This window comes from Lagenorhynchus albirostris, chromosome 10, assembly GCF_949774975.1.
Source record: "Lagenorhynchus albirostris chromosome 10, mLagAlb1.1, whole genome shotgun sequence".
Classification (NCBI taxonomy): Eukaryota; Metazoa; Chordata; class Mammalia; order Artiodactyla; family Delphinidae; genus Lagenorhynchus; species Lagenorhynchus albirostris.
Window position 1 is genome coordinate 31,746,970 of NC_083104.1, and position 25,673 is coordinate 31,772,642.

A 25,673-nucleotide genomic window follows, 5' to 3' on the forward strand; every position below is an offset into this window, starting at 1 on the left:
GGCAGGCGGACCCCCAACCACTGCGCCACCAGGGAAGCCCTACACTTTATTTTAAGCAGCCTATTTTAGGGATGAGATGCTGTGTTCCCTCTGATTATTTCTGTCACCAGAGTATTTGGACCATATCATATAGAAAAAGGTATCACTTTTTCTATAGGAGAGTGATGATGTTGTATGGAAACATTATGTTTTATAGATCCTTAGTGGTCATTGAGGAGTTGATGGTAGAGAGTGTCAGTGTCCTCAGTTTGGTCCTTGTTCAATTAGTAGAGGTGATACGTTGTGAGCAATGACACCAGGGGTGTTTAAATGATTTTGAGCAAGACTGTAGTACCTATTTCTGGGACTGGATTGTGTCGTTTGAGCACAGGTCTTAATAGATGTGCAAAATTTCATTAAGTTTAGTATGTTTATGATACTTTTTCCCACTTATCTTAAAATTTTTTTATTATAGCAAAATATATATAACATAAAATTTACCATTCTAACAATTTTGAAGTGTACGATTCAGTGGCATTAAGTACATTGACAGTGTTGTGCAACTGTCAGTCCTATCCATTTACAGAACTTTGCATCATCTCAAACAGAAGATCTGTAGCCATGAAACAATAACTCTTCATTCCTCTCATCTCCCAGCCCCTAGTGAACTCTATTCTAATTTCTGTTTCTATGAATCATACAGTATTTCTCCTCTACTGTCTGGATTATTTCACTTAGCATAACATTTTCAAGATTCATCCATGCTGTAGCATGTATTAGAATTTTATTCCTTTTTTTAAAAAGCTGTGGTGAAATATACATAACATAAAATTTACCATCTTAATCATTTTTTAAGTGTACAGTTCAGTGGCAGTAAGTACATTGACATGGTTGTGCTGCCATCACCACCATCTACCCACAGAACTCTTTTCATTTTGCAGAACTGAAACTATTGCACAGTAGCTCCCTATTCATTCCACATCGCCCCACCCCCCACCCTTGGCAACTACCATTCCACTTTCTGTCTCTGTGAATCTGACTACTCTGGGTATCTCATGTAAGTGGAATTCTACCTACTTGTCCTTTTGTGACTGGCTTATTTCACTGAGCATAATGTCCTCAGAGTTCATCCATGTTGTAGTATGTGTTAAAATTTCCTTCCTTTTTAAGGCTGAAAAATATTCCATCATATGTATATACCACATTTTGCTTATCCGTTCATCTGTTGATGGATACTTGGCTTGTTTCCATCTTTTAGCTATGTGAATAATACTGTGAACATGGGTGTACAAATATCTCCAGTCTCTGCTTTCACTTCTTTTGGGTATATAGTCATCCCTTGGTATCAACAGAGGATTGGGTCCAAGACCTGCCACAGATACCAAAATCCGAGGATGTTCAACTCCCATAGTTGGCCCTTTGTATCCACAGTTCCACATCTGTGGATTCAGCCAACTGCAAATCTTGTAGTACTGCATATATTCATCAAAAAAAGAAAATAATCCATGTATAAGTGGACCTGGGCAGTTCAAACCCATGTTGTTCAAGGGTCAACTGTATACCTAAAAGTGGAATTGCTGGACCATATAGTCATCATGTTCAATTTTTTGAGGAACTGCTATACTGTTTTCACTTTTCATTCTCACCAGTGGTGCACAGGATATCAACTTCTCCACATCCTCACCAACACTTGTTATTTTCTGTTTTCTTGATAGTAGCCTAATGGGTGTGAGGTGGTATCTTATTGTAGTTTTGATTTACATTTCCCTAATGATTAGTAATATTGAGCATCTTTTCATGTTCTCATTGGCCATTTCTATGTCTCCTTTGGGGAAATGTCTTTACAAGTCCTTTTCCCTTTTTTTTTTTTTTAAAATTAATTAATTTATTTTTGGCTTTGTTTGAGAAAGCACACGGGCTTTCTCTAGTTGTGGTGAGTGGGGGCTACTCTTCGTTGCAGTACGCAGGCTTCTCATTGCGGTGGTTTCTCTTGTGGAGCACGGGCTCTGGGCGCGTGGGTTTCGGTAGTTGTGGCACGTGGCTCAGTAGTTGTGGCTCGTGGGCTCCAGAGCGCAGGCTCAGCCGGTTGTGGCGTACAGGCTTAGTTGCTCTGCGGCATGTGGGATCTTCCCGGACCAGGGATCGAACCCATGTACCCTGGCAGTGGTTAAGGCAGATTCTTAACCACTGCACCACCAGGGAAGTCCACTTTGCCTGTTTTTTAATTGGGTTGGTTTTTTCGTTGAGTTGTAGTTCTTTATATTCTGAATACTAATGCCTTATTAGATGTATGCTTTGTAAATGTATTCTCCTGTGGGTTGTCTTTTCACTCTCTTGATAGTATCCTTTGATGCGCGGAAGTTTTTAATTTTGATGAAGTCCAGTTTATCAATATTTTCTTTTATTGTCTCTGTTTTTGGTATCACATTCATGAAAATCCATTTGTCTTTTAATTTATGAGTACTGGGCATATATCTTGGGATATATTTCTTTTCTACCATTGATCTCAAGACTAGGACCACTGCATATGCTACACAAGTTAGGAAACACAACAGCTCTGCCTAGGATCCTGGCTTTGAAAATTCAAGACTATCTGAGAGGGTCAGTAAAACTGCAGATAAAGTATGTTCTGTAGGACCAGCAGGGAAGGCATAGCAGAACTGAGATTTTGCTCTCCTGGGCCCAGAAGTTTGTAGCTTTATTAGAAACATACATATAGTTTTAACCCTGCAGAGGGATCATTCCTCGTGCTATAAAGGGATTACTTCTTATGGGTTATACCTAGTTTTAGTTCACCCAAATCCTATTAAATGAAGAAATGTAATGCTAGGATAATGGTACTGAACAAGTATTCCTCAAAGAGAAAGTAATTCTACTAGTGTATATTGGATCACATTATAAACTGAATTTCTAACCAGAAATTGGGTTTGATGATTTAATCAAAGGTAAAACATTTGACCTAAATGTAGAAGATTGTTATGCAAATGTGCAGAACATTATTAATTTAATAATGTTAAACCCCTCTCTTATGTGCATGTACATAACAGACATTGAATAAGTATTTTTTAATTAAAATAAACATCTGTAATTGTAGGACTTCAGTTCATTTTCTGGCATTCTTATTTTATTTTCCAGACGTATTTGACAAATACCATTTAACTTTTTTTGGCAATAAACAATGTATCTTTATGACTAGTTTTCTTTATGTCTATTATGTACTACAGTGTAAGAATTATAGTGGCTAGGGTTAGAGTTCAGTATGCATCTTACACCTGATGAGGTCCCTTGAATCAGAGGGGAATTGTGTGAGTGAAGATTGCTGCGCAGGTAGTATTCTTGTCTTTGCCTTTTAAAAAAAGCTGATATGGATCACTATATATCTTCGTTATTACCTAGAACTTACTGAATGTAAAGAATATATGAAACCTACTGCTGAATTATTCTCTTCCCTGATATTTGGTTCCTCTGCACAGTGAATTTCAGGAAATAATATATAATAAATGGCATTGGTGGATACAGGAGTTGCAAGTCCTTTGTGATCTAGACAAAAGGAAACAGAAAGTAGGCACAGAAATATTTAGACTTATTCAAAGCGTTGTAGTTTTGACATGTGATGTTCTTTGGGTTCTCAGAGTCAGAGACAGATAGTGATTTGAATTTAGTTATCTGTGTAGTTAAATATGTATTAATTCCGCACTTTAAGAAAAAAAAGTTTTACAAATCTTCTGACGAAAAGCTACTCTGAACTCTGGAAAGCAAAACCGTGAGATGACATTCAAGATGAGAGACATTCTCATAAGAATTAGTATGTGGGGACTTCCCTGGTGGCGCAGTGGTTAAGAATCCGCCTGCCAATGCAGGGGGCCCGTGTTTGATACCTGATCTGGGAAGATCCCACATGCCATGGAGCAACTAAGCCCATGCGCCACAACTACTGAGCCTGTGCTCTAGAGCCTGTGAGCCACAACTACTGAGTCCACGTGCCTAGAGCCCGTGCACCACAACTACTGAGCCCGCGTGCCACAACTACTGAAGCCCGCGCGCCTAGAGCCCCTGATCCTCAAGGAGAGAAGCCACTGCAATAAGAAGCCCATGCACCACAACAAAGAGCAGCCCCCTCTCACCGCAACTAGAGAAAGCCCGCGTGCAGCAACGAAGACCCAATGCAGCCAAAAAATAAATAAATAAATAAGAATTAGTATGTGGGAATATATAGAATAAGTTGACAAAGTAAAAACTGTGAGCTAATAAATCAGAAACATTCCAGAAACCTGAGTGTTTCTGGACTCTTTTCTATTGTTTCTCAGTCTGTCCCCAAAGCCTCTTGTTTTTAAATCTCCTCCACAGAGCTACAGTAGCTCACTTTCTTCTCTTTCCTTGCTGCACATGTCTTCAGATTTTCTTTCTACCCAGGAGCAGTATTCAACAAAGCATACATTTCATCCTGTAATCTTTTCTCTCTTTTACTTCATACTCCTTTTTGCAACACAGCACCCCTGCTTAGGAGTCCAGAGTCCAGTCCACCTGTGGCTCAGGCCCGTGGTTGTGGCTTCCACTATCACCACCTGGTGGCAGTGTTTCTACACTGCAAAAGCAGAATTTGGGGCGGTACTAGAAAAAAAATCTTTGAATACTACATCTTCATACTAACTTAGGAGTTGCTTTCAATTCTCTTTACTCTTAAATGGTATTATATTTGGCATCATATTCAAAATGGTATCTTATTCATGTTTCATATATTTAGCACAAAGATTTTAAATTTTAAGTTGAGTGACAAAAAGGGAAATTTTAAAGTAGTGATAGATATTAATGAAAGATCAAATATCCACTTTATATAATTTACACAATTGTTTCTGTAATGCTGTTATATAGCCCAGTGTTCCCTTTATCCAGTTTTAAAGTACTAGGAATAAACTCTTAAATATTCACTGATGTTAAGAATACCTTAGCTACAGCATCCCTAAGTACATAACAGTTAGTGGATTATCAGTCTTAGAAAATTCCAGTTTCGTGATATGTGAAATTCAAATAAATATAAGAATCTTTATGATGTTTCCTTCAGGTGAAATTCCTAAGCAGGTTAAAGTGAAAAAATTGAAGAACCTAAAGACTCTGGATTCTAAACCTGGTATTGACTTTTATTAATTTTTAAAACACATACTATATGGGTAAATGGGTCATACTGCTCACCTCATTTTCTTTTCTTTACTTCTTAGGAGTTTATACTTCTTATAAGCCATATCTAAATAGAGATGAAGAAATCATGAAACAATTGCAGAAGGTGATTACTTGCTCATATTATTAATTTAAATTTCCTTACTCAGGTATGCAGTATCCAGTAAAGCAACATGTGCTTTATGTACAATAATATGAAAAGAGGTCTTTCTGGACTCTGGACTTTGAACCAAAGCTTCATGAAAATCAGGAGACTAATGTAGCAGCAATTATGGGCTAGAAATATGGGACTGCAGCTACCAACCTAGTGCCAATCTTCCTGAAAACTTAGGAGTTATAGTGAGAAAGTCGTGGACTGTACTATGAGGTAGCTTAACACCTAATAGGATAGTTAGCATTTTTTTGGAAAATGTAAATATTGTTAATACAACAAGTATGAAATAAATATAGTCTTTGTTGTGAGCTAATATTTTAAGGTATGGGATGAATGTCTTATATTTTTCTCTAAGGATTTTTTTACAGGATATTGCACAGTGAACTTCACATTAAATTACTTCAAGATGAAGTTCTAGGGTTTTTTTCCTATCAAGTAAAATACATATTTACATATCAGCTAAACTTCTATAAGCATTCATTGTTTTGTATTCTCTGACACTAGAGTATAGGTTCTCATTTTTTTCCTCTTTTAAGGGTGTACAACAGAAGCGTCCTTCTGAGGCTCAAAGCGTTATTCTCCGACGTTATTTTTTGGAACTGACACAAAGCTTCATCATTCCATTAGTAAGTTAGCATATGTATTTGCTTAATTTAATGCTTTGTTGAAGGGCACATGAATGTTTTTTTCATCCACCAAAACTTTATCTTAAATTGTTTTGCTTGCTCGTGTGTGTAGTGATTAAAATAGAGCCCTTTGCAAGACACCTGAATTCTTTGTTCTGGTATTAGCTGTGTAATTTGGTAAGTCACTTCCTTTCTTTGACCCTCAATTTGTTTATCTGTAAAATGTGGCTGATTACACTTTCCCTAAAGACTTTTCAGGGTTGTTGTGAATCTCAAATGAGATAATTTTTATGAAATATTATATAATTATTGAATTTTGCACCTTAAAAGGTTCTACTGGAGCTTCTTTCTCTGATGTTATTTATTTATTTATTTATTTTTTGATCGGTACTTTTTATTTCATGCTAAGAGAGTCAGATTGTGCTCCCCAAGCAGATGGGGAGGTTTTAAGCAGTGATGTTGTATGCTCATATTTCCATTTCGTCTGAGGTATCAGGACAAAGCTTGAACTGGTTGAAGGAGGCATTGGGGTAGAGATGAGGTTGAACATTTTAGGATTCTATTATTAATCCAAGATCCTACAATAGTACCTATTCCTTGCAGAGCATACCCAAGACTTCCAATATTTCATTCCCAGGATACTGTGCAGGTGAAAAAACATGTTTACTGATTATACTTTCTAAAGAATTAAATAGCAACTCCCTAGGATCATGGTCTGGGCTAAATAGATTTCACTGGGAAGAAGAACTTCACTATGCAGAGCTAAGCAGGTGCTTTCTTAAGACTGCCAAGCACTGGCGCTAGAGAGCAACAATTTGTTTAATTCTCCTAACAACTCTATGAGGTAGCTGCCATTATCATCTGCATTTACTGTAATGGAAAGAGCAGAAGTTTTCAAATCTGATACTATTTTCTTGAGCACAATTTGATATGATACCTGTGAGAATGTAGTTCCGTGATGAAGTTCCTTATCTGTCTTGTTCATTACCTTTCCTCAGTCTGTCACATGATAGCACTCAATAAATATTTATGAAATAAATGACTAGATGATATAATTATTTTTTGAAGTTCAGTGGAACATCATGTTAAATTACTAAAAGTTATGCCTCACAGTATAGGGCAGTACCATGATGTGGTCCTAGTCTGGAGACTGCATCAGAGAGAGACTCGTGTAGTTGTTAATGTAATCTATCTAGGAATATTATAGGAGGGCAGTCTGGAAATCTTTGCTATTATACTTCGGGAAGAAATATTTTTTCTTAGTCTATAGATGTCAATTTATTTTGTTCCATTTAAATCAACTTGCTTAAGTTGATTAAGTGAACTTTACTGTAGTGCTTAATTAAGAGCATGGGCTGAAGTCAAGTAGACCTGAATTCAAGTTCAAGCTGTGTGAACTTGGGCAGGTTACTTAGCCTTTCGAAGCCTCAGTTTCCCAGTAATACCTGCCACAAAGGATAGTTGCAAGAGTTAAAAGAGATCACGCATGTAAAATGTTGAGTACATTTTCTGGCACACAGTTACTCAATAAGGTTAATTATTATCATTAAAAATAGGTAGTTCTTTGGATTATCTGAGATTTAGTTAAATTTTTATTGGAAGTCTGACTTCTCAATTCAATCTAAATTTAGTGTATCTATTGAGACTGGTGATGGTGTTGTTGATGTCCATTGAAAGAGCATATGATGAAAAACTTGGAAGCCCACTTTTTTTAAGTAGGTCAGTTTAAACATTTTTGAAGACTCTCTCGGTAAGAACACCTGACTTTGACTAACTTTTTTTTCTTGGACTTAGGAAAGATATGTGGCAAGCTTGATGCCTTTGCAGAAAAGCATTTCTCCATGGAAGGTATAAATATATTCAGTTAAATTCCTATTTGAGTTGTCTAACTGCAGTTAACTTCTGTGAATATATCCATTTTTAATTTTAAAATACAGTATGTCATGTTTTCTAGAGTCCACCCCAATTAAGACAGTTCCTTCCAGAAGAATTTATGAAAACACTTGAGAAAACAGGACCTCAGCTGACCTCTAGAATAAAAGGCGATTGGATTGGACTTTACCGGTTGGTCCTTTTTTTTCTATTTCATCCATCTATAGAGGTTTATTTAAAAATGAAACAAAAAACTGGGCTTAAACATATCCTTTTTTTTTTTTTAAATTTTTTGGCTGTGTCGCGTCTTAGTTGCAGCATGCAGGATCTTCATTGCAGTGTGCGGGCTTCTCTCTAGTTGTGTTGTGTGGGTTTTCGCTTCTCTAGCTGTGGCACAGGGTCTCCAGAGCGCGTGGGCTCTGTAGTTGCAGCGCACGGGCTCCAGAGCTTGTGGGATCTGTAGTTGTGGCGTGTGGGCTCTCTAGTTGAGGCGCGTGAGCTCAGTAGTTGTGGCGCACAGGCTTAGTTGCCCCACTGCACGTGGGATCTTAGTTTCCTAACCAGGGATTGAACCCTCGTCCCCTGCATTGGAAGGCAGATTCTTTACCACTGGACCACCAGGGAAATCCAACATATTCTTTTTTTAAAAAAATTACATTGTTTCACATGGTTCTCCTAGCTATCGGTAGAAAAAGTATTGAGAGGAAGTTAAGTCATAATCAAACTTTGCTTTTTAAAAATTTATTTTTATAGGCATTTTCTAAAATCTCCAAATTTTGATGGTTGGTTCAAGACCCGGAGGAAGGAAATGACCCAGAAACTGGAGGCACTCCATCTGGAAGCTCTTTGTGAAGAGGTTAGAAAACAGCACGTTTGTGTGATGATTAACAACTATTGAAAATAAAGTTATTCATAGAGGCTGAAAGGTTATATCCATATCCACTACTTTATAAATAGTAATAGCTAACTTTTCCAGATCATGTGCCATGTGCCAAGGACTGTGCAGGTGCTTTAAATGGACAGTCTTTTAATCTTCATAGTTCATTGAAGTAGGTGTGTTATGATCTGCGTTATGAGACACTTGAGTGATTAATTGAGACAATTGAGTGATCCATTAATCAATTAAGTGATTTGCTTCAGATCACATCACTGCTAAGTAGTGGAACCAGCAGTGTGCTCGAGCCCACTTGCACTGGCTCACAAGAGCCAGCCGTGTGCATCTCTTCCCAGCTCTGTATTCAGTGATCTCAGGTTGGTAGCTTGAAATCAGCTACAGAGGGAGAATTACACCACAGCAACTGGCAAATGGTATAAACCAGGAACTTTTCCTGAGAGCCAGTTGTTAAATATTTACTAGCATACCACTGGATGGAGTTAGAATTCAGATCCGAGCAGTCTAACTCAACACCTTTTCCACCATGCGTTATTCACCTTTCCCAGTTATTAATATATTTTTCCTGTATTTGGACTTTTTCGTATTCTATAATTTGTCAGCAGACTATTTTAAATTAAGCTACTTTTAAAAATATAAAGGATAGTCTCAATTTGTGTTTAGCTTGAGGTGGGCTAGCCTCAGTGTTAACTTTCTAATCATAAACTCTCAGTGACCGGTTTTCAGAGAAAGAATACCATGAAGGCAACCACAAATAAGCCCAGGAAGAGCTTATTTGAAGATGCAAAGTTTGTATACAGTAATATATTCATGTTCGCAATTATCTTGATTTGTTAGTTGATGTACCTTATAAATTACTCAATACTTAGTGGAGTTAGGGGTTAGTATCGTACCTTAAGTTCCAATTTTGTTTCTCTTGATTGATCTAAAAGGGCCAGAAAGGAATTTCTTCCATTGTGTTTTACTTCTGAATATTAGACAGTCATTCTGGCTAATGTCAAAAAGTATCTGATTCACATTATCAGAATATTATGTACAGAATTGTACTATAATGCTATGTCTGGGTTAAATACCCTGTTCTCCTTTTCCTTCCTGTCCTTTCTTCCCAGTAGCCTTGCCTATTGAAATAGAATGATTTGAATATTATTTTGAGTATTTACTGATTTGAGATTTGTTTATTCTTCTAGGACTTACTTCACTGGACCCAGAAACACACAGAAGTAGAAACAGTAGACCTTGTATTGAAGCTAAAAAACAAGCTGGTATGTAGCCAAAGCAGCCAAAGATCTGTGAAGTTGTTTTGCTCTTATTTGAGGTGATAGCTTTGATGTATCAGAGAAGTAAATTTTTAAATGAGAGGACTTATGATTGGTCAATTGATGGTAGATCTGACTGAAAATACTTGGTCACTCAAGCAGATCATAATGAAGCCATATATTTTTTTTAGTTATTTACATGGAGTCTAATGAGCTTTACAAAAAACATTGTGACTTACATTTAATACCACATGGTCTGCGTTGATATTATCTATTAATTTACATGAAGTCTTTTTTCGAGCTCAGCAATTGTATTGTTAAAGTGGCATGTTCTTTGCTTTTTTATAGATTCTGTAAATTCTGGTCTCAGCCTGAAGTTTCCAAATCTTTGACCATTAAAACTGTTTATTTAGAGAATATACTGTATTAATACAGCCTCAAAAGGTAATTTAAATGCTTCCAAATGTTCCTTATATAGTTGCAGGCTGATCGAGAGCATTTACCTGTGAAACCTGACACTATGGAAAAGTTACGGACGCATATAGATGCAATTATTTTAGCATTGCCAGAGGACCTACAAGGCATACTGCTCAAAACGGGCATGACATGATATTTGCCAGGATTTTCCAGCCAAAAGGATTGTACATCATGAAGCATACTGACACTTCAACCAGACGCCCAATATCTCTCGGAGCGGAAAATAGCCGTGAATGCTAGCTACAGGGTTGAAAGACTATACTGTATAAACAGACCTTTTTAGTGCATTAGTTTTAAAAAAATGGATATCTGTGGTGGTTCCACTTTAATACTGAAACACCAAAAGGCATTTCTATATTTTTAATCATGTTCTAAAGTGCTCTTATGAGAGACCTGTGGGGCCATCAGTTTAAGCGATTCCAAACTGCAGTGCTGGCATTGCAGATATTTTTTTAAATTGGTGCTTCTCTGCCCAATCATGATAAAACTCAGGGGGATATAAAAATGACATTCACACTGGCTATCTTCTTAAGAAGAAGGAAAAGACTGAACTGTCAGACTGTAGTTAGGAGTGATTAATGCTTTTGTAGTGCCTTCCGTTGTCCTACGTGTTTCACAAAGCCCAGCTGCTAGTCTTGAAGCTTTTTCTTAACGTGATTATATGTAGTTTTTTATAAGGCATTCTTTTGAGTAATCATTGCTTAAAAATATGTTTTTTGCCTCCCATTGGGTTCATTATTAGTGGCATTGGTGTTTTTTTTTTAATTGTCATAGAGGTTTCATTTCATTATTTTCTATACCAGTTTCAAATTTAATCTGTTTCACCAAAGGGAAGAAGACATCTAGTATTAATTATGGAAGAGTTTATTTCCTCTTACCTTTGCTAATTGGGCCCAAGTTAATTAGCTTGTCTGTTTTTCAAAGACATTCTAATTATAAACCTCATAATCAGCTACTTTTTAAAACAACTATTCTTATTTTAAAGGCATTTGTAAAACTTTTTTTTTTTTTTTTGCGGTACGCACTGCTGTGGCCTCTCCCGCCGTGGAGCACAGGCTCTGGACGCGCAGGCCCAGTGACCACGGCCCACGGGCCCAGCCGCCCCGCGGCACGCAGGACCTTCCCGGACCGGGGCACGAACCCTTGTCCCCTGCATCGGCAGGCAGACTCCCAATCACCAGGGAAGCCCTAAAACTTTTATGTGATAGTCATTTGAGCGATTATAAGATTGATTTCTAGCATTATTTGTTTGGTAGGGTTTTTTCCCCCAAAATTAATATTTCTCAGAATACTTTCCCTACTGTTGTTTGACATGGAACTTTTGCCTCAATCACTGTTATAGCTAGTTTTTTGTCATTGTTGTTTTTGTTTGTTTCTGTTTTGTTTTGTTTACACTATACTACCTTGCCAAAAATAGAAGATTGTGGTTTGGTAGAATAAGGTTTTTTCATTAGTGTTTGAATAGGAGTGTCCTGAAGAAGCCACTGTTTAAAATAGGCACACATGACATAGCACATATGTAAATAGCTGTGTCTTGAATTACCCTTTACATATCCAAATTTAGTTGTAGGTTGTGAAAGAAATGGCTTCAGGAGCTATCTCTTATTCTCTGTTAATGTAACTCTTAAGGGCACTCCTGACCTAAGAAAGGGTCCTTGGTGTTTGTAACTGTGGTCTTCTATCCAAATGTGCCCTTTTCTCATGGGTACAAGTCTCTTGAAGCATACCTCAAAGTCATGGAGAGAATGTGGCATTTGAAAGGAATCACATGAGTTATTTTGTGAAACAACTGTTGTCCTCATGGAAAAGGGGCAACTACTTTTATATGCTAAAGTATTTCATATCTTCCTGGGAAACCTTATTTAGGTATAAATGGTCATCTTATTATTTTTCAAAAAGGTGTATTTTAATAATCTAACAATTTATATGTAGTTTGTGACCAGAGTTTGAAAGTTGTTATATCAAGTGTCATATCAAGGATTTTTTAAATTATACCACTACAGGATGTATCATTTCAACTTTATTTTGCACAGCTAAAGAGAAGCAAAGGATGCCAATTAGCGTAATAACGGTATCTTCATATTTACTGTACTTAACAAAAAGCCTAACACATGTTGAAAACCATATCATACTTACCGGGTTTATCTATTAATTTCAAATTATGTACTTGTAAAAATAACTTAAAATTGCATTGGGAACCTGAGAAAGACTGGTAACTTTAATTTTGGGGGTGATTTTCAGAGCTGTCTTTTTTTTTTTTTCCTGGAGGAGACATTAAGATCTAAAACCTGCCATTTAATGTGTATCTTCACCAGCATCAGAAGGAATCACTGCTTTCAGGGTGTTATGTAATGCCTAGTGCCTTCTGTTTTCAGTGAAAGGGGTTTTGAGAAGGCATTTATGGTCATTACTGAAAACTAATTAAAGGCCTTAGATTTTAAAGCCCTTGGATATCTTGTATTATTTCTGAGTAAGATTGGAATGCTTGAAAAAATGCAGAGTAAATGAAACCTTTGCATTATGGGATTCCTTTTAGTTTCTAACTTATTTTTTTTATTTAAATGAAAACCTTCCTCTGTTTACTTCATTATGAACAGATGAATAGTCCATTTTATTAACAGACAGAATTAAGTGATTTCATATCCTTCCTACCAGTGTCTTGATTTTTGTGAAATGTTCTGATGAAAAATTTTTAGCTTAATAATCTAGGTATTGTTAGATTCTCCGCTTGCTACCTTTTCTTTTCTAACCTTAAATCTCAAATTACTTTTATTTCTTCCTCTTCTTTTTTGAAAGTAGCTAGTATATAATACCGTTCTTTAGATTTTAATTAATTTATTAAAAAAAATTTTTTTTTTTTTTGCGGTACGCGGGCCTCTCACTGTTGTGGCCTCTCTCGTTGCGGAGCACAGGCTCCGGACGCACAGGCTCAGCGGCCATGGCTCACGGGCCCAGCCGCTCCACGGCATGTGGGATTTTCCCGGACCGGGGCACAAACCCGTGTCACCTGTATCGGCAGGCGGACTCTCAACCACTGCGCCACCAGGGAAGCCCTTAATTTATTTTTTAATAATAAAATATATTGGATGTTACTCCTTTTTGAAGTTACTGGGTAATATCCTTCAAAGTATACTGTAAAATATATTGGTACATTTAGGAGAGATGCCTTTAAAATTTGTCCTTTTGTTTTCACTTGCCCATAACTTAACTCACTTGTTTTTATATACCTGAATTTTACTTTCTTCTTTTAGCATAACTTGGGGGAAAAATTTTAACTACCAACTTTCTAATATTAGTCCTTTAAAAACAGATAGTTGAAGAAGGCAAAAACCTTCTCTAATTATGGATAAATGTCATTTAAATAACAAAATATGTTAACTCATAATAATGACTAAATTATCACTAATAACTTGATATCCCTTCTATATTGAAGATACAGTACTTATATGCCATCTACAACTTGGTTGAATTATGGTATTTATTATTATATCAATAGAAATTAGTATTTGTTAATAGAGCTCCGAGAATTTTCCTTGTTTGTTTGAAATAGATAAAGCATTTGATACAAGGTACAAAATCATGATTCCTAACATATATCCCACATCTAACCAATTTTTAGAAAAGCAAGTTTAAGGTTGATGGTTAATGAAATAGGTTTATGACATTTATTTTGCAGTTATAACATTGCCTATCTTATGATGCACAAATGTTGAGGAAAAAGAAGATGGCAGTAGAATTCTGCTATATCCTAGTCTCCAGTGTTATTTCTGGACTTTTGAACACCAGCCTTTCTCTGTTACCCATTACTTGAATACCATGCTATGCCTTTCTTCAAATTAAGATTATTGTTGTCTAATTATCATAGGTTTCATCCGTTTTACTAGTGTTAACACTAGGCTTGGGTTCTGTTTAAATTTTTTTTTTAAGTTTTATTGGAATATAGTTGATTTACAATGTTGTGTTAGTTTCTGCTGTACAGCAAAGTGAATCAGTTGTACATTATACATATATCTGGTCTTTTTTAGATTGTATTCCTATATAGGTCATTACAGAATATTGAGTAGAGCTCCCTGTGCTATACAGTAAGTTCTTATTAGTTACCTATTCGATATATAGTAGTGTGTATGTCAATCCCAATCTCCCAGTTTATCCCTCCCCCTTTTTCCCCCTTGGTAACCGTAAGTTTGTTTTCTACATCTGTGACTCTTTCTGTTTTGTAAATAAGTTCATTTGTACCATTTTTTAGATTCCAATTTTAATTTTAGATTAGGTCCATTCATGTTGCTGCAAGTGACATTATTTCGTTCTTTTTTATGGATGAGTTATATTTCAGTAATCTTCCAAAGACGGTATGTACCACATCTTCTTTATCCATTCATCCATCAGTGGACATTTAGGTTGCTTCCATGTCCTGGCTATTGTAAGTAGTGCTGCAGTGAACATTGGAGTGCATGTATCTTTTTGAATTACGGTTTTCTCCAGATATGTGTCTGGGAGTAGGATTGCTGGATCATATGGTAGCTCTGTTTTTAGTTTTTTAAGGAACCTCCATACTGTTCTCCATAGTGGCTGTATCAATTTACATTCCCGCCAACAGTGCAAGAGGGTTCCCTTTTCTCCACACCCTCTCCAGCATTTATTGTTTGTAGATTTTTTGGTGATGGCCATTCTGACCTGTGTGAGGTGATACCTCATTGTGGTTTTGATTTGCATTTCTCTAATGATTAGTGATGTTTAGCATCCTTTCATGTGTTTGTTGGCAATCTGTATATCTTCTTTGGAGAAATGTCTGTTTAGGTCTTCTGCTCATTTTTGGATTGGGTTGTTTGTTTTTCTGATATTGAGCTGTATGAGCTGCTTGTATATTTTGGAGATTAATCCTTTGTCAGTTGCTTCGTTTGCAAATATTTTCTCCTATTCTGAGGGTTGTCTTTTCATCTTGTTTATGGCTTCCTTTGCTGTGCAAAAGCTTTGAAGTTTCATTAGGTCCCATTTGTTTATTTTTGTTTTTATTTCCATTACTCTAAGAGGTGGGTCAAAAAAGATCTTGCTGTGATTTATGTCAAAGAGTGTTCTTCCTATGTTTTCCTCTACGAGTTTGATAGTGTCTGGCCTTACATTTAGGTCTTTAATCCATTTTGAGTTTATTTTTATGTATGGTGTTAGAGAATGTTCTATTTCGTTCTTTTACATGTAGTTGTCCAGTTTTCCCAGCACCACTTATTGAAGAGAATGTCTTTTCTCCATTGTATATTCTTGCCTCCTTTGTCATAGATTAGATGACCATAGGTGCGTCGGCTTTTCTGTTTATTTTTGCCTCCCCATTTTCTTTGTCATCATACTATTTCTGCTTAGCCATTAGAAAGCTAAACTTCATAAATCCTTTATTTATTTTTTTTACTATCCCTCATATTTTTCCGTATCCACCAGGACGAATACTTTGTAGTATAAGTTGCTTCTATATTGAGATAATTTTGAAAAATAGTAACTTTATGTTCCCAAGTTATCATACTTGCTGTTAAGTGAGTGGATATTTAGACCTCAGTAGGAAGCTATCAAAATGATTGATTTTGATCGAATGAAATGGGTAAATATTTTTACAGCCAAAGGCTCTGGTGATAGAATCCAGAAATTTGTGTTTTTAAAAAACAGCTTTACTGAGGTGTAATTGACATACAATAAACTGAACACAAAGTGTACAATTTGATAAGTTTGGACGTTTGAATACACCCATAGACCCATCAGCACAGTCAAGATAGGTATATGTCTTGTCACCCCCCCAAAATCTTCTTATGTTCCTTTGCACTCCATCCTGCCTCCCCTTTCCAAACAGCCACTGATCTGTGTTCTGTCACTGTAGATTAGTTTGTATTTTCTAGGTTTTACACACAGTATGTACTTCTTTTTTTGATCTGGCTTTTTTCTTTTTTTTTTTTTTTAATCATCTTAACATAGTATTTATTTGTCTTCCCTCTGTCGAACCCTGAGCCAACCACTTTCCCCAGGCTGCCTGGGGATGTGTAGGAAAAGGAACATACAGGGCCAATTAGACACGGTAGAAAGAACTATGGGAGTTAGAGAGGGCTCCTTAACATGGCAAAGAGAATGGAAAAGACTTCCATCAGGGAAAAGAGTCCCATGGCCTCCAAGAGGGCAAAGCCCAGAATGGCATAGGAGGAGAGCTGTTGCATCAGAGAAGAGTTCCTGGCATAACCAAGGATGAGGCTCCCAAACACAGTGCCAATCCCAGCCACCCCAACTGTGGCAGCCCCAGCCCCAGTGAACGTGGCTGCTGTGTCAGTGTCCCTTCAGTGGCACTGGTTTGGAAGCTATGCCTAGGGATAAGTGAGGTCAAGAACCCTGAGGCTGCCAAGCTGCTGAGGCTCTCATCTGTCAGCATCTGCAGTTGTTTCATCACTACTGCAGACAGTGGTCGGCCCAGCAGCTCAGAGGTACTCCTCACCAGGGAGGGGAGTAAGGGGCTGTGGCAGGAAAGTGGCTCCCAGTGCAGAGAGTGATCTGACTTCTTTCACTCAGCATAATGATTTTGAGATTCATTCATACTGCATGTTTAAATAGTTGATTCTTTTTATTGCTCAGTGGTATTCCATTATATGGCTATAACACAAATTTCTTATCCAGTCACCTGTTGATGGACGTTGGGTCATTTCTAGTTTTTGTCTATTACAAATAAAGCTGCTATGAACACTCATGTACAAGTCTTTGTATGGACATATATATCCTTTTATCTTGGGTAAATACTAGGAGTGATAGTGCGTGTGATAGCTGAATCATATGGTAGGTGAATGTTTAACTTTTTAAGAAATTGCCAGACTTTTTCAGAGTGGTTATACTAATTTGTTTCCACCAACTGTGTATGAGAGTTTCAGTTGCTGCACATCCTACTCAACACTTGGTATGCTCAGCCTTTTTTTTTTTTTTTTTTGCCATGCCGTGTAGTTTGCAGGATCTTAGTTCTCCGACCAGGGATCAAACCTGTGCCCCTTGCAGTGGAAGCATGGAGCCCTAACCACTGGACCACCAGAGAATTCCCTGCCCAGCCTTTTTAAATTTAGCCATTCTAATATGCTTGTATTGTTGTATCACTGGGATTGTAAGTTGCATTTCCCTAATGACCTGTGATGTTGAACATCTTTCCATGTGCTTTCCATTAGTCTTCTGTATATGTTCTTTGGTAAAGTGTCTGTTAAAATCTTTGCTCTTTTTAAAGACTGAGTTGTTTAAATTCTAGTGGTTGAATTTTGAGAGTTCTCTATACTTTTTTCTTTTTTAAAATTATTTATTTATTTTTTGGCTGCATTGGGTCTTCGTTGCTGTGTGCAGGCTTTCTCTAGTTGCGGTGAGTGGGGCCTACTCTTCGTTGCGGTGCGTGGGCTTCTCATTGCAGTGGCTTCTCCCATTGTGGAGCACGGGCTCTAGGTGCGCAGGCTTCAGTAGTTGTGGCACGCGGGCTCAGTAGTTGTAGCTCGAGGGCTCTAGAGTTCAGGCTCAGTAGTTGTGGCGCATGGGCTTAGTTGCTCCGCAGCATGTGGGATCTTCCCAGGCCAGAGCTCGAACCCGTGTCCCCTGCATTGGCAGGCAGATTCATAACCACTATGCCACCAGGGAAGCTCGCTATATATTCTTGATGCAAATTCTTTTTCAGATACACGGTCTACAAAATTTTTCTCCAAAGTTTATATACCTTTTTTCATTTTCATAACAGGTCTTTTGAAGAAGCAGAAATTTATGAATTTCTACACAAATTACTGCTAGTGATTGGGATTGTAAATTGGGGGAGAAGTGACATCTTAAAATTGTCTCTGATCTATGAACAAAATATATCTCTCCATTTATTTGTGTCTTCTCTAATTTCTTAGCAGTATTTTATAGTTTTCAAGGTACAAATCTTTCACATCTTCTGTCAGATTTACCCATATGCCTATCATATGTTTGATATTGTTGTAAATGATATCACTTTATAAAATTCAGTTTTCAATTTTCATTAAAAAGTCCAGTTCAAAATTCTAATATATAGTTGATTTTTGTATATTGATGTTGTATCCCACTACCTTACTAAATTCATTTATTAGATCTAGTAGCTTTATTTTGGCATTTTCCATCATATTTTTTTACATAGAAGATCATGCCATCTATGAATAAAGATTGTTTTACTTCTCCTTTCCAATATGGATGACTTTTGTTTATTTTTGTTGCCTGATTTCACTGGCTGGAACCTCCAATGGAATGTTGAATAACATGTATGAGACTAGACATCTGTCTTATTCCTGATCTTAAAGGAAAGCATTCAGACTTTTATCATTAGGTCTGATATTAGCTATAGGTTTTTTGTAGATGTCCTTTATCAAGTTTATGAAGTTCTCTTCTAGTCCTAGTTTGCTGAGTTTTTATCAGGAATGGACTCTGGATTTTGTTAAATGCTTTTTCTGAATCTATTAAGATGATTATATGGTTTTGTTTTGTTTTCATTTTATGAATATAATTGGTTTGTTAACACTGATCAACTTTTGAATGATAAACCAACTGTATTCCTGGGATTAAACACCACTTAGCCTTGATATGTTATCCTTTTCATATAGTTTTGGATTTGATTTGCTCAATTTTTGTTTAGAATTTTTGCATCTGTGTTCATGAGCAGTATTGGGTTGTAGTCTTTTCGTAATGACTGTCTGGTTTTGGTATCAAGCCTCATGGACTGAGTTGGAAGACTTTGTGTCAAAATGGTATTATTTCTTCCTTAAATGATGGTTGGTGGGAAGGTGTTTACATTTTCAACTTTTAAAAAGATACAAGGCTGTTAGGGTTATCTATTTCTTCTTGAGTGAGCTTTGGTATTTTGTGTTTTTCAAGAACTGTGTCCATTTCATCTAAGTGGTGGCATTTAAGGGAATAAAATTGTTCATAATATTCCCTTGTTATTCTTTTATTATCTGTAGAGACTATAGTGATGTAACTTTTCTCATTCCTGATACTGGAGGCTTATGAATTTTATTCATCTTCTAAAAGAACCAGATTTTGGTTATATTGATTTTCTGTTTTTCCATTTTCCATTTCATTGATTCTTACTTTTGGCTTTCCTTTGTTCTGCTTACTTTGGTTTTAATTTGGTCTTTTTTTTTTAGTTTCTCAAGGTAGAAGCTGAGGTCATTGATTTGAGACCTTTTCTCTTCTCTAATATAGGTTTTTAGTGCTATACAGTTTCCCCTAAGTACTGCTTTAGTGGCATCCCATAAATTCTGATACGTTCTATATTTATGTTCATTCAGTTCAAAATACCTTATAATTTCTTTAGGATTTCTTTGATCCATGGGTTATTTAGAAGTGTTATTTCCTTTTCAAATATTTATAGATTTTCTAAAAATCTTTTTGTTCTTGATTTCAAATTTCATTTAATGTGGTCTGAGAACATACTTGGTATGATCTGAGTCCTTTTAAATTTTTAAGATTCGTTTTATGGTCCAGAATATGGTTTATCTTTGTAAATGTTCTGGGTACACTTGAGAACAACGTGTATTTTGCTGTTGTTGGGTAGAGTGTTATATAAATGTCAGGTCAAGTTTGTTGATAGTGTTGTTCACGTCCTTGCTGATTTTCTGCCTTCTTGTTCCGTCAGTTATTAAGAGAGGGCTATTGAAATCTCTTGACCATAATTGTAGATTTGTGTATACTTTGCTCAGAAATCTAGTCTGATATTAATAGAATTCCAGGTTTCTTATGACTATTGTTAGCATGATATATCTTTTCCATACTTTTACCTACTTGTATTTTTACATTTGAAATACTTTCGTAGGGTCTTCCCTGGTGGTCCAGGGAGTAAGACTCTGCACTCCCAATGCAGAGGGCCTGGATTCGATCCCTGGTCGGGGAACTAGATCCTGCATGCATGCCACAACTAAGAGTTTGCATGCCGCAACTAAGAAGTCCACATGCTGCAACTAAGAGTCTGCATGCTGCAACTAAGAAGTCCTCATGGGGGCTTCCCTGGTGGCACAGTGGTTGGGAATCTGCCCACCAATGCAGGGGACGTGCGTTCGAGCCCTGGTCCAGGAGGATCCCACATGCTGCGGAGCAACTAAACCCGTGTGCCTCAACTACTGAGCCTGGACTCTAGAGCCTGCAAGCCACAACTACTGAGCCCACATGCCACAACTACTGAAGCCTACACACCTAGAGCCCATGCTCTGCAACAGGAGAGACCACCACAATAAGAAGCCCACGCAGCGCAACGAAGAGTAGCCCCTGCTCACTACAACTTGAGAAAGCCTGCACGCAGCAATGAAGACCCAATGCAACCAAAAAGAAGTAAATAAAATAAATTTATAAAAAAATAAAAATTAAAAAAAAAGAAGCCTGCATGCCTCAACTAAGGAGTCTGCGTGCCACAACTAAGACCTGGTGCAGCCAAGATAAATAAATATTTTTTAAAAGAGCCAGCTCTTCAATAAAATAAAATAAAATACTTTTGTAGGTAATGTAGTTCTTGCTTTTTTTTCCTTTTTCTGGCCACGCTGAATGCCTTGTGGGGTCTTATAGTTCCCTGACCAGGGATCAAACTCAGGCCCACTGCAGTGAAAGTGTCAAGTCCTAAACACTAGACTGCCAGGGAATTCCCTAGTTCTTGCTTTTTTATCCAATTTCACAAATTTTCCCTTTTAATTGGTATAATTATATCATTTACAATTACTGTGATTATTGCTATGGTTACAAAAAAACTACATTTGAATCTATTATCTTGCTATTTGTTTTCTGTTTGTATTATCTGCTCTTGTTCCCCTTTTCTTTTTTTTCTGACTTCTTTTGAATTAATGGAATATTTATGATCTTGTTTTATCTCCTTTGTGGGATTATTAAGTATAACTCTGTTTTATTATTTTAGTATAGCTGCTTTAAGATTTACAGCACACATTTTTAACTTATCAGTTTCCCCTCAAGTGATATTATGCCACTTGATGTATAGAATATTATAATAGTGTACTTCTGTTTGGCTCCTTCCAGCCTTTGTAATATTATTGTTCATGGATTTTACTTTTACATAAGTTATAAATACCACAATACATTATTGTTAGTTTTTTGTTTTTTGTTTTTTTTGCGGTATGCGGGCCTCTCCTGTTGCGGAGCACAGGCTCCGGACGCACAGGCTCAGCACCCATGGCTCACGGGCCCAGCTGCTCCGCGGCATGCGGGATCCTCCCAGACCAGGGCACGAGCCCATGTCCCCTGCATCGGCAAGCGGACTCTCAACCACTGCGCCACCAGGGAAGCCCTATTGTTAGTTTTGTTTAAATAGTTCATTATTTTTTTTTTAAGTTTTAAATAGTAAGAAAACAAATTCTTACATGTATACTCTTCTACCTAACCTTTTCTGGTGCTCTTTATTCCTTTGTGTAGCTCTTTATGGTATAATTATCCTTCTGCCTGAAGAACTTCCTTTAACGTTTCTTGTAGTGCAGATTTGCTGTTGATGAATTTTCAACTTTTGTGTGTCTGGGAATATCTTTATTTTACCTTCTTTTTAAATGATGTTTTTTGCTGCATATAGATTTCTAGGCTGTTATTTTGCCTTCTAGTATTTTAAAATGCTGCTCCACTGTCTTCCTGCTTGCATTATTTCCAGTGAGAAATATGTCATCTTTATCTTTGTTCCTAGGTAGCTAATAAGTCTCTTTTTCTCTTGCTACATTTAAGATTTTCTCTTTGTCACTGGTTTTGAGTTATTTGATAATGATAGGCTTTGATGTAGTTTTATTCAGGTTTCTTGTATGGGGTCAGTTGAGCTTCTTGAATATGTGGTTTTATAGTTGTAATCAAATTTGGAAAACTTTTGGTCATTATTTCTTCCAGTATTTTTTCTGTCCCCCTTCCCTTCTTTCAGGGACATCAGTTACCTCACGTGTTAGGCTGCTTGAGGTTGTCCTACAGCTCACTGATGCTTTTCATGTTTTTGTTTTACTCCTCTATCTGTATTTCATTTTGGATACTTTTGTATTGCTATGCCTTTAAGTTAGTCTTCTCTTTTGTATTGTCTAATTTGCTGTTAACTATCTAGTGTATTTTTCTTCTCAGACGTGGTAGTTTTTATTTCTAGAAGCTTGATTTATGTCTTTTGTCTTTCATGTCTGTACTTTTTTTAAAAATTTATTTATGTTTGGCTGTGTTGGGTCTTTGTTGCTGTGCACGGGCTTTCTCTAGTTGCGGTGAGTGGGGACTACTCTTTGTTGCGGCACGCGGGCTTCTCATTGCGTTGGCTTCTCTTGTTGCAGAGCATGGGCTCTAGGCGCGCGGGCTTCAGAGCGCAGGCTCAATAGTTGTGGCGCACAGGCTTAGTTGCCCCATGGCATGTGGGGTCTTCCCGGACCAGGGCTCGAACCCGTGTCCCCTGCATTGGGAGGCGGATTCTTAACCATTGCGCCACCAGGGGAGTCCTGTACTTATTTAAGATAACATCTCTCTCAGTTCTGAGTTCATTTCGATGGACTACCTCATTATTATGGGTCATGTGTTTCTGCTTCTTTGTGTACTCAATAATCTTAGGTTAGGGACTTCCCCAGTGGGCCAGTGGTAAAGAATCCGCCTTCCAATGCAGGGGACGTGGGTTCAGTCCCTGGTCAGGGAACTAAGATCCCACATGCCACAGGGCAACTAAACCCTCACGCGCCACAACTACTGAGCTCACGTGCCTCAATGAGAGAGCCTGCGTGCTGCAAACTACAGAGCCCACGCACTCTGGAGCCCACGCGCTGCAACGAAGGAGAAGTCCATGTGCCGCAACAAAAAGCTCCCACATGCCTCAACGAAGATCCTGAGTGCCACAGCTAAGACCTGATGCAGCCAAAATAATAAGATAAATAATAAAATAAAATAAATAAATATTAAAAAATAATAATCTTAGGTTAGATGCCAGAATTTTACCTTGTTAGACGTTGGATATTTTTGTATTCTTAAAAATTTCTTGAGCTTTGTTCTAGGGTGCAGTTAAGCTATTTGCAAACATTTGGTCCTTTCAGGTGTTTTATGACTTGTTAGGTAGGTTCGAAGTAGTCCTCAATATAGAACTAATTATTCTTCACTACTGAGGGGAGACCTTCTTGAGTATCCTACTCACTATCCCATGAATTATGAGTTTTTTCAGTCTTGCTGATGGGAACAGGCACTGTTCTCTTTAATCCTTTGATGAGTCTTTGGCTTTTCGGTCGTTTCTGCACATGCATGTACTTATTGGTACTCTGCTGAATATTCTAGGGGAAGCCTTCTGTAGATCTCTTTCTATACAAGGTGTTTTTCTTTCTTTGCTCGCTCGCTCTCTGGCATTCTGCCCTAAAGTTTGGTTTCCTCGGACTTTCAGCTCAAGGAGTTCACCAGCCTACCCCTCTGTTCCCCTTTCTGTGCTATGGGCTGGAAACACTCTCAAGGCAGTAAGCAGGGGCAGTCTCAGATTCAGGCCTTACTGCATTTGTTTTCTGTCTTTCAGGAATCATTGTTTTTCATTGCCTGGTGTCCAGGGTCTTGAAAACCATTGTTTAATAAATTTTGTCTGTTTTTTAAAAAATTATTTTAGGTGAGGGGGTAAATCTGGTCTTTGTACTTTATCTTGACTAGAAGTGAGAGTCCCAGCAATCTGGTTTTAACAATCCCTCTAAGGAATCCTGATGCATGTTAAAATCTGAGAAACATACAGATATTTGAATTTAATGTTAGATGATTGTTTCACTATCAACCGTCATTTACCATGAAGACATGAGTCAGTAAATCTAATTTTTGGAGGAAAAAATTTTTTGAGTAAATTCATTTCTGTTTTGTAGCATGGAAGATATGTGAGTAATTATGAGACATTTGAAATATTTATACAGTCAGGATAGATGGAGATTTGGGTAAGGAGAAGAAGGTTTTCTGAAATAAAAAATGATGTTGATGTTGTTATGGTACATAGCAGTCTTAGACATTCAGCTTCATGCTACCTAGTAATTTCTTTAACCATTGTTAAACACAAGGTCATTTCTGGGAGGAGTTGGAACAGCAGTTAAGTCCTGGTTTGCTGTAGTGGGTAAGGGGAAGCAAATGACTCCATTTTGGGTCTGCTTCTTCTTTAACAATTCCCCCCTTCTGATCAAACTCTCAGCATAAATGAGATGTGATAAAAAAAATTAAGGCATTAGTGCCACTCTCAGCTGCCATAGGTCACTCTCTGCATCCATAGGTCATGACATTTTTCTTTAAGCCCTGTGACATTCACAGGTCATGGTTCATAATCCTTAAATTGGTTACTCTCTTTGTTTCTTTTCTGTTCTAGTCTTAGGGTGATCATTTGCATGGTGGTTAGTGGCTGCAAGCACGCATTTAAAGCTTTTGAGAGGATACAAAGCACCAGGGGGATTCCTATGATTATAATAAGCAGGATAATTTCCAGTGTTTGGAGTGGACTTTGAAGCTATGGTCTCCAAGACCCAAACCAATCAAAGAAAGACCCCATTCAGAGTCATCTTCTTAAGCCAAGTGGCTTGCTTAATATGTAACTGAATTTCAACCCCCCCAGAAAGTCCAAGGATCTTTGCTGGGAGGCTATTGATTAGCAGTGGATCCTGCTGTACTTTCAAGAGTTAAGGAAAGGTTCCTGATCATAGCATCATTTGTATTTATTCCTAACCAGGGAAGTAGGGACCTGCCAAGGGAAGCAAATCCTGAATCATAAATGCCTCCTGGTAGGCCCTTTCGAGAACAGTTAGGGTCACAGTTAGGTAACTTAGGAGGCATTGCCCAGCTCTGCACCAGCCATCTAGGCATTCATATGCCCAAGGAGAATGATAACCACCAAAAAATAAATCCTTTCCACTAAGGTGGCATTGTTAATGGATTCATCTCAAGAATTGTTGCATTTGCCCATTTAAGGCCGGGGTCGGTTAGATTTTTTTCCTAGCTTGCCATAAAAAATTGTTCTAAATTCTAGAGATTACCTTCCTTAGCAATGGCCTGGAAGATATGGCTGATGGCATTATCTTTCCAAGTCAGTGCCAGAATAAAGGAAAGAGAAGAAAAGATTTTGTGTTTAGCTGAAATGGGAAGTCTTGATCTGGTGTCTTGGATGGAAGCAGTCTACATCGATGTCCACTACTTCTCATCCTTGTCAACTTGATTTGGAGGTCTCCAGTGTTTGTACAGGACCAGATGTCAGTTGGAGCCTCCTTTAGCTATAATATATGTATACAAGGCTTATTGCCTTTTAGTTT

At 37.4% G+C, this 25,673-nt stretch overlaps 1 protein-coding gene and 1 pseudogene across 2 annotated transcripts in view; one reads left to right on the plus strand and one right to left on the minus strand.

The window, feature by feature from the left end:
• Nucleotides 1–12,876, plus strand: part of DENND6A (DENN domain containing 6A) — a 51,499-nt gene extending 38,623 nt beyond the window's left edge. For both annotated transcript variants that reach the window (XM_060161530.1, XM_060161531.1), the window contains 8 exons: nt 5,042–5,107; nt 5,196–5,260; nt 5,845–5,934; nt 7,729–7,782; nt 7,889–7,998; nt 8,560–8,662; nt 9,886–9,960; nt 10,433–12,876. In XM_060161530.1, the coding sequence (XP_060017513.1) occupies nt 5,042–5,107; nt 5,196–5,260; nt 5,845–5,934; nt 7,729–7,782; nt 7,889–7,998; nt 8,560–8,662; nt 9,886–9,960; nt 10,433–10,564 (695 nt within the window). In that variant the 3' untranslated portion in view covers nt 10,565–12,876. The remainder of the gene's footprint in view (nt 1–5,041; nt 5,108–5,195; nt 5,261–5,844; nt 5,935–7,728; nt 7,783–7,888; nt 7,999–8,559; nt 8,663–9,885; nt 9,961–10,432) is intronic.
• Nucleotides 12,877–16,505: 3,629 nt separating this feature from the next.
• Nucleotides 16,506–19,760, minus strand: LOC132527783 (ATP synthase F(0) complex subunit C2, mitochondrial-like; annotated as a pseudogene).
• Between the last annotated feature and the right edge of the window lie 5,913 nt (nt 19,761–25,673).